This window comes from Daphnia pulicaria, chromosome 8, assembly GCF_021234035.1.
Source record: "Daphnia pulicaria isolate SC F1-1A chromosome 8, SC_F0-13Bv2, whole genome shotgun sequence".
Classification (NCBI taxonomy): Eukaryota; Metazoa; Arthropoda; class Branchiopoda; order Diplostraca; family Daphniidae; genus Daphnia; species Daphnia pulicaria.
Window position 1 is genome coordinate 14,417,225 of NC_060920.1, and position 16,504 is coordinate 14,433,728.

Here is a 16,504-nt window from a genome sequence, read left to right on the forward strand (position 1 = left end):
CGTAGCTAAACAAAATTGTTGCTCGAAATTTGTTTTTTTAAATGAATTTTATTTCTATTTTGCTATCAATGTTGAATTATTATGGGAAAACAACCCAAGTTTACAAAAAATTAATAGACCATATTAATATTAATGTAATCAAAGTTTTCATTACTGCTTTTTAAGATAATAGCTTGGGTTTTTATAACTGAACGTAAAATTTTCTAACAACATTCAAATAATTTTATAGGGTCTTTCATTAATAAATTTATGGTTTGATTGACAAAATTTTAAATCTTCCATGGTGCATCGTCCACTAGGTATGACTGAGTAATCAATCAAACAATAAAAAAATGGTCGTTTCTTCAAAATCAAATTAAAGCGTCCAAGAGGACTTAAAGTTATTAATTATTAGATGCTGTAATTTTTAAATTTTAATTGGACTCATTTTCGTTTGCGAATGTTGATAAAATATTTAAAAAAAGCTCCCGATACAGCCGCATTGTATACTCGGCAGTCTCAGCCATATTAAGCCTACTATGGTGGACGATCGTGGACGATGCGCCGTGAAAGATTCCCATCTTGGTCAATGAAAAGAGAAATTTATTAATGAATGAAACACTTTTTTGACATAGAATTTTTTGAATAATGTTTGAAAATGTGGTATAATCACAGAGATAAAAATAATTTTTAATCACTCAAATAAGATCATTTCCAAAATGTACAATAACCGTCACGATTGACTCTTGCTGACGAGTTCCGCATACTGCATCCCTTATATAAGCCCCTTCACTCGGCTGAATGAGCATATTACCGCATCTCACCTCATTTTGTTCTGAGAACTTCATAAAACACAACCGTAATTAAGGAAACATTTAGACTTCCAAAATGTCTAATAAAAAACAGCAAGCAGCAAGAAGAAACCGACGACGATTGGCAAAAATGATGATGAAGAAAATGAAAATGACAAGAAAGGATGAAATCAAGTCTATCCGCATGCTAAAACTCTTGTTTCGGCCAATGACTAAATATCTCAGTCCGGCATTGAAACGTTTTCTTTCAAAGCAGTTAGGCGTAAGGATGGTCACATCAGATGACACTCAGTTTCTTCTTTATAAACTTGTCGATTACAACCTTCAAAACGTCTCAAATGGAAGTCTCCAACGGAATGGAAAAAGCATATGTGCTGTCGATAAGATCATCCGACATGCCATAAGAGGACGAAATGTGGTGTGTCATTCCGTATTACCCGAAGTTAAGGCGAAATCCGAGTCCTTTATAACATCCTGGATTAAAGTTGCTCGTTTGATCGGTGCTAAAGACGTAGCTGTGAAGCTACAGGAAACTCGTCAATTCTTGTCTAATAACACCGGAAAGTTCCCAAGAGTACCGAGCCCAGCCAAACGACAGAGGTCGATGGTCAGTATATTCCGCGCGCTAGAATCAGACAAGAAAAGTAATTGGTCAAAGACTAAAGAAATGGCGGCTAGTGCTATCGAAGATGTTTTATTTGACACGATCGCAGAGGATTTTGCAATGCCGATGCGTGATTTCATGACCATCAATCTCAATCTGCTACCATACAACTCCACCGTCGATAGTTACGTCCAATTAAAATTCGCGCTTGCGAAATGCTCTCCAGCGAATTTCGTAGCGCCGGAAGATGGATCTGTATTTGACTTGAGCCACCTCCAAACTGTCATGAATAGTAGGCATGCAGTCATTCATGTGCAACATCGCAACACCTTGCCGAATTGGGAAAAATACTTCAAGAGTTTAATATACGTTTCGCTCGGGATTGGAGCAACCAGATCAGCACGAATGATAAGTCGCATTTACGAGAGCTTACTTGCTGCTAGAAAAGAAGCTAGACGTCAAATTAAACGCGCGCGTTTGCTGCCTCCAATATTGCGCAACCGGCAAAATATCTTCGTCAAAGGTGAAACCGCCAAGATGAACAGTCGATGGCTAGGGCGAAAGAACTCAGGCCGTAAACACCTCACCAAAGGGCCTTCCTCTAATAACAACCAACCCGGAGCCTCAGCATAATGACTTAACGTTCTCGACAAGTCTTATTCATCAAAATTATTGTATTTTCATCATTATGCAGCATAATTCCGTTCTGTGCATGTTCTGCTTATAAATTCGTGTCCTCTGGGCATTCAATCAATAAAATTTCAAAAAACATCTTCGCTATTTAATGTCATGAATAATTGCATTATTTTAATTTAGTATTCGTCTGGATCTCCATCATTCCTGAATTCACTTCCATCCCCCAAAACCTGTATTGTTGACTTTTTGGCTATCAAATAACTATAATTAACTGGATGCAATCTATAAAACCCCATCCAAGGTCTTAAGTAAAGCACGGTAAAGCAATAAGCCAAGGTTAAGGTTTATTTCCTTGGTCTCCACCGCAAGGTTTTGCAAAGCTAAATTACCCAATTGAGGTATAGCCATATTAGCCAATGGATTGCTAATCGCCCAGGGTCTGGAAAATAGTTTGAATGATGTTTTGCTCATGTTACAGACATTTTTAGACATTTTCTCCGTCCGAAAAGTAGTGCGCAGCATTTCATTTCGGATAACAAAATTTGTGGTTTCTTATCGTCAGTTTTATCTCGACTACGAGTAACCTGAGCCCCGTTCAAATCCGGGGAACTTTTGTCTAGCGTAAAGTCGGACTCTTTTGCTATTCGCTTTTCTGTAGCTTAATCATCTGCCCGTAATAGATTTCATCGTGGTAAATCTGTCCAGTGACTACCTTACTTGAAGATTTCGTCATCACTCGTCATGCTATAGACATCTGGTGGTGATGCTGGTTGTTGCGTCATCAAAGATTGGGTCATCACGGCGACGACATCTGGTGGTGGGCATGTTTGGGCATGTTCCATTTTGGGGGAGGAGCCTGTGTTGACACATTGTTGACACATGAATAAGCCCCTCCCCCAAAAGCTTGTTCTTTTATTATATATGGATTTATCCTCAATGTTGACATATTTTTCAATAAAGAGTTTATCGTGAGTTCTGTTTTTACTCTGGTCTCTGGTGGGTGTGTGCCAAGATGAAAACGATTCGACAAGAATTCCGGAAGAGTCAGTTTAATTTTAAACACGATAAGCCCCACGATTTCGCAATTTGGTCTGTAAGTATATCGCTATCTTCTCGACTTCTCCTGATGACTAACAGCTAGTTTAAACGAGGCTTCAACTGTTTTTCCTTGAAAAAGTGGCAAGTGAATCGGCAGAAAATTAACGGCTATTTCATCTTGTATCGATTCGTGGCGGCCGCCTTCTTTCTCTCCGTCCTCGTCGCAAACGGATCGATTAGTACCACCCCCAATTTTTTTTTTATTTATCTAACCAATCTAGGATTCATCATTCAGACTCTTCACTTAGTTGTAAGCCTGGCCATTCCAATCGAACTTCTCTTGCAGAAGGCGAATGACGAAACTGTTGGTGAGAAAACGAAACAAATAGGCCTACTATAAATAGACCCGTCTCACACATCCCATTTGGGTGGGTTTGATTGCACAGATGGCTTCAAATGGACTCTTTTGGATCGTTTTTCTTGGTTTTTATACAATGTCACAAACTTGCTCTCCATCGCCATCTCGGTCATCTACTGGTTGGCTTTGTTCACACCAGGTATATAATGCTTAGATTTTTACCTCATCGTTGCTATTAATTTATAATAATCTTAAATTTCTCGAACATCATTTCTAGGTTCCGGATTGTCAGCGATGAATTTCCTAGTTCACGGATTCAACAGTATCATGTCCATTTGTGACATCTTAGTGAGCGGCAGACCCTGCCGTTTGATGCACTTCTATCATCCATTGGTCGTCATTTTAGCCAACATTGCCTTCAGCTCGATTTACTGGGCTGCTGGCGGGTTAAACAATGATGGTTCTTCCTATATCTATCCCGTTCTCAACTGGGACAACCTTAGCCTCACAGTTCCCTTCGCGTGATTATCGGTTTATTCATCGCACTGCCCGTCGTCCACACTCTCCTGTGCATGGGCACTGCACAAACTTATAGGGACTACGTGCTACGCAGCAGGATCAAAAGAAAAACCATGGGTCAATCGGTATCTTATGGCCAAGACAACCCAGTATACGAATTATAGCTTGACCGTACGTCGTGTTCAGTGCCATCTATTGGGCGGCGGGAGGTCGGAGAGAAAACGGACTCTCTTATATTCATTCATTTACCCGATCCTCAACTGGGAAAATCTCAGTTTGACCGTTCCGTTTGTCTTGGTGGGACTGACGATCGGTTTGCCACTGGTCCACGGTGTCATCTGGTCTCTGCATGTGTTGAGAGATCGTGTGATTCAATGCGCTAGAAAATTCGACGAGCAGAACGACTATTACCAAAGTCGCTGGAATCCTGCTTTCGTCCTGGATGAGACTGGGGGTGACAACAGCGCAATAGTGATTAAAGCCTAAATCCTAAAATATCCATTAAATGCCAATCTATATAAAGAGTATCGATATTATAAATTTTGTGCATTTTGGTATCGTTCCAATTATTTCAATGTGCTGCTATTTTGTTTCCATGATAAAGAACCAAGCTCCTTGTTTGATTTTCACCTTACTAGAAAATTGCATTTCTATTGTTATTGTAAAATAGGCTGCCATTCTGACGAATCGACAACATCTTTTACGTTTCAGTACTATAAACTGTGTGAAAATCGTTGTAATACACTAATACATTTGTGTCAATCGTATATATGTGTTTCGAAATAACCGTTAGCGCAATATGCTCATTCGTACTTTACGCGTGCGTCCAGCAAAAACGGGAAAAGGCTATTATTTTATTCACAACAAAATAATACCGAGCTTTTTCCAATATGGTTGTTCAATTGTTTTTTGTTTTTTGTTTTTTAATTCGAGGTGCATACTCAAAGTGTCTGAGTGCATCTTACAGGTATAATCCATCTAATGGTTAGTGCTATCATCCATTGTTTTTCACACGTAAAACGGATGACGAAACCGACGGGATGTTATATTTTTAACATTAGGTGGTGTTCCAATTTTTGTTAAGTTCCCAATTGATTAGTATTTAAATAAAATATATACGTGTATTTATTAAATGTATGCGGAAAATCGATTTGCGAATAAAAGAAGAAAAAAAAGATATCTCCTTTACCTGGCGCTCTTGCCGTAATACTTTTTAGAAAAAAATTTCATTTAGTTCACATCGTCTCTACGGTCATCACGGGTCGACCCTAGACCCGGTGTAATAAGACTAATAAGTCATAAGAGACAATAATCGCATACCCACGGTTCGTATTATATTATAACAGTTATTGGCGTGTTCGAGAACCTTTACCGAACAGCCAAGTAACAATCCCATTCGTATCCTTGTCCTTTCGGACAATTAACTTCAGGGATCCGAGATGTAGCACGAAATATGGTTCTGAATCAATCTTATATACTTTTCGTCTTTTCCACAATGAATATAGGTGAACAAAGCTAATTATATGAATGGGTACATATAGAGGTAATTATATAGAATATGGCGTCTGCGGCAACTAGGTGTGGGAGCAACTATGCTCACCAGGAGAATCGAACTCGGGTACCATAATGCCCCGATCATCATGCGACGCCTTAATCGACTCACCCACCTGATCCATCACTAAAATCTGATACGAATAAATTATAAATTTCACCGTAGCTAAACAAAATTGTTGCTCGAAATTTGTTTTTTTAAATGAATTTTATTTCTATTTTGCTATCAATGTTGAATTATTATGGGAAAACAACCCAAGTTTACAAAAAATTAATAGACCATATTAATATTAATGTAATCAAAGTTTTCATTACTGCTTTTTAAGATAATAGCTTGGGTTTTTATAACTGAACGTAAAATTTTCTAACAACATTCAAATAATTTTATAGGGTCTTTCATTAATAAATTTATGGTTTGATTGACAAAATTTTAAATCTTCCATGGTGCATCGTCCACTAGGTATGACTGAGTAATCAATCAAACAATAAAAAAATGGTCGTTTCTTCAAAATCAAATTAAAGCGTCCAAGAGGACTTAAAGTTATTAATTATTAGATGCTGTAATTTTTAAATTTTAATTGGACTCATTTTCGTTTGCGAATGTTGATAAAATATTTAAAAAAAGCTCCCGATACAGCCGCATTGTATACTCGGCAGTCTCAGCCATATTAAGCCTACTATGGTGGACGATCGTGGACGATGCGCCGTGAAAGATTCCCATCTTGGTCAATGAAAAGAGAAATTTATTAATGAATGAAACACTTTTTTGACATAGAATTTTTTGAATAATGTTTGAAAATGTGGTATAATCACAGAGATAAAAATAATTTTTAATCACTCAAATAAGATCATTTCCAAAATGTACAATAACCGTCACGATTGACTCTTGCTGACGAGTTCCGCATACTGCATCCCTTATATAAGCCCCTTCACTCGGCTGAATGAGCATATTACCGCATCTCACCTCATTTTGTTCTGAGAACTTCATAAAACACAACCGTAATTAAGGAAACATTTAGACTTCCAAAATGTCTAATAAAAAACAGCAAGCAGCAAGAAGAAACCGACGACGATTGGCAAAAATGATGATGAAGAAAATGAAAATGACAAGAAAGGATGAAATCAAGTCTATCCGCATGCTAAAACTCTTGTTTCGGCCAATGACTAAATATCTCAGTCCGGCATTGAAACGTTTTCTTTCAAAGCAGTTAGGCGTAAGGATGGTCACATCAGATGACACTCAGTTTCTTCTTTATAAACTTGTCGATTACAACCTTCAAAACGTCTCAAATGGAAGTCTCCAACGGAATGGAAAAAGCATATGTGCTGTCGATAAGATCATCCGACATGCCATAAGAGGACGAAATGTGGTGTGTCATTCCGTATTACCCGAAGTTAAGGCGAAATCCGAGTCCTTTATAACATCCTGGATTAAAGTTGCTCGTTTGATCGGTGCTAAAGACGTAGCTGTGAAGCTACAGGAAACTCGTCAATTCTTGTCTAATAACACCGGAAAGTTCCCAAGAGTACCGAGCCCAGCCAAACGACAGAGGTCGATGGTCAGTATATTCCGCGCGCTAGAATCAGACAAGAAAAGTAATTGGTCAAAGACTAAAGAAATGGCGGCTAGTGCTATCGAAGATGTTTTATTTGACACGATCGCAGAGGATTTTGCAATGCCGATGCGTGATTTCATGACCATCAATCTCAATCTGCTACCATACAACTCCACCGTCGATAGTTACGTCCAATTAAAATTCGCGCTTGCGAAATGCTCTCCAGCGAATTTCGTAGCGCCGGAAGATGGATCTGTATTTGACTTGAGCCACCTCCAAACTGTCATGAATAGTAGGCATGCAGTCATTCATGTGCAACATCGCAACACCTTGCCGAATTGGGAAAAATACTTCAAGAGTTTAATATACGTTTCGCTCGGGATTGGAGCAACCAGATCAGCACGAATGATAAGTCGCATTTACGAGAGCTTACTTGCTGCTAGAAAAGAAGCTAGACGTCAAATTAAACGCGCGCGTTTGCTGCCTCCAATATTGCGCAACCGGCAAAATATCTTCGTCAAAGGTGAAACCGCCAAGATGAACAGTCGATGGCTAGGGCGAAAGAACTCAGGCCGTAAACACCTCACCAAAGGGCCTTCCTCTAATAACAACCAACCCGGAGCCTCAGCATAATGACTTAACGTTCTCGACAAGTCTTATTCATCAAAATTATTGTATTTTCATCATTATGCAGCATAATTCCGTTCTGTGCATGTTCTGCTTATAAATTCGTGTCCTCTGGGCATTCAATCAATAAAATTTCAAAAAACATCTTCGCTATTTAATGTCATGAATAATTGCATTATTTTAATTTAGTATTCGTCTGGATCTCCATCATTCCTGAATTCACTTCCATCCCCCAAAACCTGTATTGTTGACTTTTTGGCTATCAAATAACTATAATTAACTGGATGCAATCTATAAAACCCCATCCAAGGTCTTAAGTAAAGCACGGTAAAGCAATAAGCCAAGGTTAAGGTTTATTTCCTTGGTCTCCACCGCAAGGTTTTGCAAAGCTAAATTACCCAATTGAGGTATAGCCATATTAGCCAATGGATTGCTAATCGCCCAGGGTCTGGAAAATAGTTTGAATGATGTTTTGCTCATGTTACAGACATTTTTAGACATTTTCTCCGTCCGAAAAGTAGTGCGCAGCATTTCATTTCGGATAACAAAATTTTTGGTTTCTTATCGTCAGTTTTATCTCGACTATTTATCCTCAATGTTGACATATTTTTCAATAAAGAGTTTATCGTGAGTTCTGTTTTTACTCTGGTCTCTGGTGGGTGTGTGCCAAGATGAAAACGATTCGACAAGAATTCCGGAAGAGTCAGTTTAATTTTAAACACGATAAGCCCCACGATTTCGCAATTTGGTCTGTAAGTATATCGCTATCTTCTCGACTTCTCCTGATGACTAACAGCTAGTTTAAACGAGGCTTCAACTGTTTTTCCTTGAAAAAGTGGCAAGTGAATCGGCAGAAAATTAACGGCTATTTCATCTTGTATCGATTCGTGGCGGCCGCCTTCTTTCTCTCCGTCCTCGTCGCAAACGGATCGATTAGTACCACCCCCAAATTTTTTTTTATTTATCTAACCAATCTAGGATTCATCATTCAGACTCTTCACTTAGTTGTAAGCCTGGCCATTCCAATCGAACTTCTCTTGCAGAAGGCGAATGACGAAACTGTTGGTGAGAAAACGAAACAAATAGGCCTACTATAAATAGACCCGTCTCACACATCCCATTTGGGTGGGTTTGATTGCACAGATGGCTTCAAATGGACTCTTTTGGCTCGTTTTTCTTGGTTTTTATACAATGTCACAAACTTGCTCTCCATCGCCATCTCGGTCATCTACTGGTTGGCTTTGTTCACACCAGGTATATAATGCTTAGATTTTTACCTCATCGTTGCTATTAATTTATAATAATCTTAAATTTCTCGAACATCATTTCTAGGTTCCGGATTGTCAGCGATGAATTTCCTAGTTCACGGATTCAACAGTATCATGTCCATTTGTGACATCTTAGTGAGCGGCAGACCCTGCCGTTTGATGCACTTCTATCATCCATTGGTCGTCATTTTAGCCAACATTGCCTTCAGCTCGATTTACTGGGCTGCTGGCGGGTTAAACAATGATGGTTCTTCCTATATCTATCCCGTTCTCAACTGGGACAACCTTAGCCTCACAGTTCCCTTCGCGTGATTATCGGTTTATTCATCGCACTGCCCGTCGTCCACACTCTCCTGTGCATGGGCACTGCACAAACTTATAGGGACTACGTGCTACGCAGCAGGATCAAAAGAAAAACCATGGGTCAATCGGTATCTTATGGCCAAGACAACCCAGTATACGAATTATAGCTTGACCGTACGTCGTGTTCAGTGCCATCTATTGGGCGGCGGGAGGTCGGAGAGAAAACGGACTCTCTTATATTCATTCATTTACCCGATCCTCAACTGGGAAAATCTCAGTTTGACCGTTCCGTTTGTCTTGGTGGGACTGACGATCGGTTTGCCACTGGTCCACGGTGTCATCTGGTCTCTGCATGTGTTGAGAGATCGTGTGATTCAATGCGCTAGAAAATTCGACGAGCAGAACGACTATTACCAAAGTCGCTGGAATCCTGCTTTCGTCCTGGATGAGACTGGGGGTGACAACAGCGCAATAGTGATTAAAGCCTAAATCCTAAAATATCCATTAAATGCCAATCTATAAAGAGTATCGATATTATAAATTTTGTGCATTTTGGTATCGTTCCAATTATTTCAATGTGCTGCTATTTTGTTTCCATGATAAAGAACCAAGCTCCTTGTTTGATTTTCACCTTACTAGAAAATTGCATTTCTATTGTTATTGTAAAATAGGCTGCCATTCTGACGAATCGACAACATCTTTTACGTTTCAGTACTATAAACTGTGTGAAAATCGTTGTAATACACTAATACATTTGTGTCAATCGTATATATGTGTTTCGAAATAACCGTTAGCGCAATATGCTCATTCGTACTTTACGCGTGCGTCCAGCAAAAACGGGAAAAGGCTATTATTTTATTCACAACAAAATAATACCGAGCTTTTTCCAATATGGTTGTTCAATTGTTTTTTGTTTTTTGTTTTTTAATTCGAGGTGCATACTCAAAGTGTCTGAGTGCATCTTACAGGTATAATCCATCTAATGGTTAGTGCTATCATCCATTGTTTTTCACACGTAAAACGGATGACGAAACCGACGGGATGTTATATTTTTAACATTAGGTGGTGTTCCAATTTTTGTTAAGTTCCCAATTGATTAGTATTTAAATAAAATATATACGTATATTTATTAAATGTATGCGGAAAATCGATTTGCGAATAAAAGAAGAAAAAAAAGATATCTCCTTTACCTGGCGCTCTTGCCGTAATACTTTTTAGAAAAAAAATTTCATTTAGTTCACATCGTCTCTACGGTCATCACGGGTCGACCCTAGACCCGGTGTAATAAGACTAATAAGTCATAAGAGACAATAATCGCATACCCACGGTTCGTATTATATTATAACAGTTATTGGCGTGTTCGAGAACCTTTACCGAACAGCCAAGTAACAATCCCATTCGTATCCTTGTCCTTTCGGACAATTAACTTCAGGGATCCGAGATGTAGCACGAAATATGGTTCTGAATCAATCTTATATACTTTTCGTCTTTTCCACAATGAATATAGGTGAACAAAGCTAATTATATGAATGGGTACATATAGAGGTAATTATATAGAATATGGCGTCTGCGGCAACTAGGTGTGGGAGCAACTATGCTCACCAGGAGAATCGAACTCGGGTACCATAATGCCCCGATCATCATGCGACGCCTTAATCGACTCACCCACCTGATCCATCACTAAAATCTGATACGAATAAATTATAAATTTCACCGTAGCTAAACAAAATTGTTGCTCGAAATTTGTTTTTTTAAATGAATTTTATTTCTATTTTGCTATCAATGTTGAATTATTATGGGAAAACAACCCAAGTTTACAAAAAATTAATAGACCATATTAATATTAATGTAATCAAAGTTTTCATTACTGCTTTTTAAGATAATAGCTTGGGTTTTTATAACTGAACGTAAAATTTTCTAACAACATTCAAATAATTTTATAGGGTCTTTCATTAATAAATTTATGGTTTGATTGACAAAATTTTAAATCTTCCATGGTGCATCGTCCACTAGGTATGACTGAGTAATCAATCAAACAATAAAAAAATGGTCGTTTCTTCAAAATCAAATTAAAGCGTCCAAGAGGACTTAAAGTTATTAATTATTAGATGCTGTAATTTTTAAATTTTAATTGGACTCATTTTCGTTTGCGAATGTTGATAAAATATTTAAAAAAAGCTCCCGATACAGCCGCATTGTATACTCGGCAGTCTCAGCCATATTAAGCCTACTATGGTGGACGATCGTGGACGATGCGCCGTGAAAGATTCCCATCTTGGTCAATGAAAAGAGAAATTTATTAATGAATGAAACACTTTTTTGACATAGAATTTTTTGAATAATGTTTGAAAATGTGGTATAATCACAGAGATAAAAATAATTTTTAATCACTCAAATAAGATCATTTCCAAAATGTACAATAACCGTCACGATTGACTCTTGCTGACGAGTTCCGCATACTGCATCCCTTATATAAGCCCCTTCACTCGGCTGAATGAGCATATTACCGCATCTCACCTCATTTTGTTCTGAGAACTTCATAAAACACAACCGTAATTAAGGAAACATTTAGACTTCCAAAATGTCTAATAAAAAACAGCAAGCAGCAAGAAGAAACCGACGACGATTGGCAAAAATGATGATGAAGAAAATGAAAATGACAAGAAAGGATGAAATCAAGTCTATCCGCATGCTAAAACTCTTGTTTCGGCCAATGACTAAATATCTCAGTCCGGCATTGAAACGTTTTCTTTCAAAGCAGTTAGGCGTAAGGATGGTCACATCAGATGACACTCAGTTTCTTCTTTATAAACTTGTCGATTACAACCTTCAAAACGTCTCAAATGGAAGTCTCCAACGGAATGGAAAAAGCATATGTGCTGTCGATAAGATCATCCGACATGCCATAAGAGGACGAAATGTGGTGTGTCATTCCGTATTACCCGAAGTTAAGGCGAAATCCGAGTCCTTTATAACATCCTGGATTAAAGTTGCTCGTTTGATCGGTGCTAAAGACGTAGCTGTGAAGCTACAGGAAACTCGTCAATTCTTGTCTAATAACACCGGAAAGTTCCCAAGAGTACCGAGCCCAGCCAAACGACAGAGGTCGATGGTCAGTATATTCCGCGCGCTAGAATCAGACAAGAAAAGTAATTGGTCAAAGACTAAAGAAATGGCGGCTAGTGCTATCGAAGATGTTTTATTTGACACGATCGCAGAGGATTTTGCAATGCCGATGCGTGATTTCATGACCATCAATCTCAATCTGCTACCATACAACTCCACCGTCGATAGTTACGTCCAATTAAAATTCGCGCTTGCGAAATGCTCTCCAGCGAATTTCGTAGCGCCGGAAGATGGATCTGTATTTGACTTGAGCCACCTCCAAACTGTCATGAATAGTAGGCATGCAGTCATTCATGTGCAACATCGCAACACCTTGCCGAATTGGGAAAAATACTTCAAGAGTTTAATATACGTTTCGCTCGGGATTGGAGCAACCAGATCAGCACGAATGATAAGTCGCATTTACGAGAGCTTACTTGCTGCTAGAAAAGAAGCTAGACGTCAAATTAAACGCGCGCGTTTGCTGCCTCCAATATTGCGCAACCGGCAAAATATCTTCGTCAAAGGTGAAACCGCCAAGATGAACAGTCGATGGCTAGGGCGAAAGAACTCAGGCCGTAAACACCTCACCAAAGGGCCTTCCTCTAATAACAACCAACCCGGAGCCTCAGCATAATGACTTAACGTTCTCGACAAGTCTTATTCATCAAAATTATTGTATTTTCATCATTATGCAGCATAATTCCGTTCTGTGCATGTTCTGCTTATAAATTCGTGTCCTCTGGGCATTCAATCAATAAAATTTCAAAAAACATCTTCGCTATTTAATGTCATGAATAATTGCATTATTTTAATTTAGTATTCGTCTGGATCTCCATCATTCCTGAATTCACTTCCATCCCCCAAAACCTGTATTGTTGACTTTTTGGCTATCAAATAACTATAATTAACTGGATGCAATCTATAAAACCCCATCCAAGGTCTTAAGTAAAGCACGGTAAAGCAATAAGCCAAGGTTAAGGTTTATTTCCTTGGTCTCCACCGCAAGGTTTTGCAAAGCTAAATTACCCAATTGAGGTATAGCCATATTAGCCAATGGATTGCTAATCGCCCAGGGTCTGGAAAATAGTTTGAATGATGTTTTGCTCATGTTACAGACATTTTTAGACATTTTCTCCGTCCGAAAAGTAGTGCGCAGCATTTCATTTCGGATAACAAAATTTTTGGTTTCTTATCGTCAGTTTTATCTCGACTATTTATCCTCAATGTTGACATATTTTTCAATAAAGAGTTTATCGTGAGTTCTGTTTTTACTCTGGTCTCTGGTGGGTGTGTGCCAAGATGAAAACGATTCGACAAGAATTCCGGAAGAGTCAGTTTAATTTTAAACACGATAAGCCCCACGATTTCGCAATTTGGTCTGTAAGTATATCGCTATCTTCTCGACTTCTCCTGATGACTAACAGCTAGTTTAAACGAGGCTTCAACTGTTTTTCCTTGAAAAAGTGGCAAGTGAATCGGCAGAAAATTAACGGCTATTTCATCTTGTATCGATTCGTGGCGGCCGCCTTCTTTCTCTCCGTCCTCGTCGCAAACGGATCGATTAGTACCACCCCCAAATTTTTTTTTATTTATCTAACCAATCTAGGATTCATCATTCAGACTCTTCACTTAGTTGTAAGCCTGGCCATTCCAATCGAACTTCTCTTGCAGAAGGCGAATGACGAAACTGTTGGTGAGAAAACGAAACAAATAGGCCTACTATAAATAGACCCGTCTCACACATCCCATTTGGGTGGGTTTGATTGCACAGATGGCTTCAAATGGACTCTTTTGGCTCGTTTTTCTTGGTTTTTATACAATGTCACAAACTTGCTCTCCATCGCCATCTCGGTCATCTACTGGTTGGCTTTGTTCACACCAGGTATATAATGCTTAGATTTTTACCTCATCGTTGCTATTAATTTATAATAATCTTAAATTTCTCGAACATCATTTCTAGGTTCCGGATTGTCAGCGATGAATTTCCTAGTTCACGGATTCAACAGTATCATGTCCATTTGTGACATCTTAGTGAGCGGCAGACCCTGCCGTTTGATGCACTTCTATCATCCATTGGTCGTCATTTTAGCCAACATTGCCTTCAGCTCGATTTACTGGGCTGCTGGCGGGTTAAACAATGATGGTTCTTCCTATATCTATCCCGTTCTCAACTGGGACAACCTTAGCCTCACAGTTCCCTTCGCGTGATTATCGGTTTATTCATCGCACTGCCCGTCGTCCACACTCTCCTGTGCATGGGCACTGCACAAACTTATAGGGACTACGTGCTACGCAGCAGGATCAAAAGAAAAACCATGGGTCAATCGGTATCTTATGGCCAAGACAACCCAGTATACGAATTATAGCTTGACCGTACGTCGTGTTCAGTGCCATCTATTGGGCGGCGGGAGGTCGGAGAGAAAACGGACTCTCTTATATTCATTCATTTACCCGATCCTCAACTGGGAAAATCTCAGTTTGACCGTTCCGTTTGTCTTGGTGGGACTGACGATCGGTTTGCCACTGGTCCACGGTGTCATCTGGTCTCTGCATGTGTTGAGAGATCGTGTGATTCAATGCGCTAGAAAATTCGACGAGCAGAACGACTATTACCAAAGTCGCTGGAATCCTGCTTTCGTCCTGGATGAGACTGGGGGTGACAACAGCGCAATAGTGATTAAAGCCTAAATCCTAAAATATCCATTAAATGCCAATCTATAAAGAGTATCGATATTATAAATTTTGTGCATTTTGGTATCGTTCCAATTATTTCAATGTGCTGCTATTTTGTTTCCATGATAAAGAACCAAGCTCCTTGTTTGATTTTCACCTTACTAGAAAATTGCATTTCTATTGTTATTGTAAAATAGGCTGCCATTCTGACGAATCGACAACATCTTTTACGTTTCAGTACTATAAACTGTGTGAAAATCGTTGTAATACACTAATACATTTGTGTCAATCGTATATATGTGTTTCGAAATAACCGTTAGCGCAATATGCTCATTCGTACTTTACGCGTGCGTCCAGCAAAAACGGGAAAAGGCTATTATTTTATTCACAACAAAATAATACCGAGCTTTTTCCAATATGGTTGTTCAATTGTTTTTTGTTTTTTGTTTTTTAATTCGAGGTGCATACTCAAAGTGTCTGAGTGCATCTTACAGGTATAATCCATCTAATGGTTAGTGCTATCATCCATTGTTTTTCACACGTAAAACGGATGACGAAACCGACGGGATGTTATATTTTTAACATTAGGTGGTGTTCCAATTTTTGTTAAGTTCCCAATTGATTAGTATTTAAATAAAATATATACGTGTATTTATTAAATGTATGCGGAAAATCGATTTGCGAATAAAAGAAGAAAAAAAAGATATCTCCTTTACCTGGCGCTCTTGCCGTAATACTTTTTAGAAAAAAATTTCATTTAGTTCACATCGTCTCTACGGTCATCACGGGTCGACCCTAGACCCGGTGTAATAAGACTAATAAGTCATAAGAGACAATAATCGCATACCCACGGTTCGTATTATATTATAACAGTTATTGGCGTGTTCGAGAACCTTTACCGAACAGCCAAGTAACAATCCCATTCGTATCCTTGTCCTTTCGGACAATTAACTTCAGGGATCCGAGATGTAGCACGAAATATGGTTCTGAATCAATCTTATATACTTTTCGTCTTTTCCACAATGAATATAGGTGAACAAAGCTAATTATATGAATGGGTACATATAGAGGTAATTATATAGAATATGGCGTCTGCGGCAACTAGGTGTGGGAGCAACTATGCTCACCAGGAGAATCGAACTCGGGTACCATAATGCCCCGATCATCATGCGACGCCTTAATCGACTCACCCACCTGATCCATCACTAAAATCTGATACGAATAAATTATAAATTTCACCGTAGCTAAACAAAATTGTTGCTCGAAATTTGTTTTTTTAAATGAATTTTATTTCTATTTTGCTATCAATGTTGAATTATTATGGGAAAACAACCCAAGTTTACAAAAAATTAATAGACCATATTAATATTAATGTAATCAAAGTTTTCATTACTGCTTTTTAAGATAATAGCTTGGGTTTTTATAACTGAACGTAAAATTTTCTAACAACATTCAAATAATTTTATAGGGTC

The 16,504-nt window shown here is 38.6% G+C and overlaps 3 protein-coding genes across 3 annotated transcripts; all 3 read left to right on the plus strand.

Annotated features, from left to right (window-relative positions):
• Positions 1 to 3,022: 3,022 nt before the first annotated feature.
• Positions 3,023 to 3,952, plus strand: LOC124311966 (protein rolling stone-like). Its single transcript, XM_046776333.1, has 4 exons — positions 3,023 to 3,124; positions 3,209 to 3,437; positions 3,516 to 3,626; positions 3,705 to 3,952. The coding sequence occupies exons 1-4, from the start codon at positions 3,044 to 3,046 to the stop codon at positions 3,950 to 3,952; spliced, it is 669 nt and encodes a 222-aa protein (XP_046632289.1). The 5' UTR covers positions 3,023 to 3,043.
• Positions 3,953 to 8,330: 4,378 nt separating this feature from the next.
• Positions 8,331 to 9,260, plus strand: LOC124311967 (protein rolling stone-like). Its single transcript, XM_046776334.1, has 4 exons — positions 8,331 to 8,432; positions 8,517 to 8,745; positions 8,824 to 8,934; positions 9,013 to 9,260. The coding sequence occupies exons 1-4, from the start codon at positions 8,352 to 8,354 to the stop codon at positions 9,258 to 9,260; spliced, it is 669 nt and encodes a 222-aa protein (XP_046632290.1). The 5' UTR covers positions 8,331 to 8,351.
• A 4,377-nt stretch (positions 9,261 to 13,637) lies between these two features.
• Positions 13,638 to 14,567, plus strand: LOC124311968 (protein rolling stone-like). Its single transcript, XM_046776336.1, has 4 exons — positions 13,638 to 13,739; positions 13,824 to 14,052; positions 14,131 to 14,241; positions 14,320 to 14,567. The coding sequence occupies exons 1-4, from the start codon at positions 13,659 to 13,661 to the stop codon at positions 14,565 to 14,567; spliced, it is 669 nt and encodes a 222-aa protein (XP_046632292.1). The 5' UTR covers positions 13,638 to 13,658.
• Positions 14,568 to 16,504: the final 1,937 nt, after the last annotated feature.

Coding starts and splice junctions, on each gene's coding strand:
- LOC124311966 (XM_046776333.1), top strand. CDS start 3,044: ATGAAAACGATTCGACAAGAATTCCGGAAGAGTCAGTTTAATTTTAAA. Junction 3,125..3,208: donor ACGATTTCGCAATTTGGTCT/GTAAGTATATCG, acceptor TCCTTGAAAAAG/TGGCAAGTGAATCGGCAGAA. Junction 3,438..3,515: donor GGCGAATGACGAAACTGTTG/GTGAGAAAACGA, acceptor TTGATTGCACAG/ATGGCTTCAAATGGACTCTT.
- LOC124311967 (XM_046776334.1), top strand. CDS start 8,352: ATGAAAACGATTCGACAAGAATTCCGGAAGAGTCAGTTTAATTTTAAA. Junction 8,433..8,516: donor ACGATTTCGCAATTTGGTCT/GTAAGTATATCG, acceptor TCCTTGAAAAAG/TGGCAAGTGAATCGGCAGAA. Junction 8,935..9,012: donor GTTGGCTTTGTTCACACCAG/GTATATAATGCT, acceptor CATCATTTCTAG/GTTCCGGATTGTCAGCGATG.
- LOC124311968 (XM_046776336.1), top strand. CDS start 13,659: ATGAAAACGATTCGACAAGAATTCCGGAAGAGTCAGTTTAATTTTAAA. Junction 14,053..14,130: donor GGCGAATGACGAAACTGTTG/GTGAGAAAACGA, acceptor TTGATTGCACAG/ATGGCTTCAAATGGACTCTT. Junction 14,242..14,319: donor GTTGGCTTTGTTCACACCAG/GTATATAATGCT, acceptor CATCATTTCTAG/GTTCCGGATTGTCAGCGATG.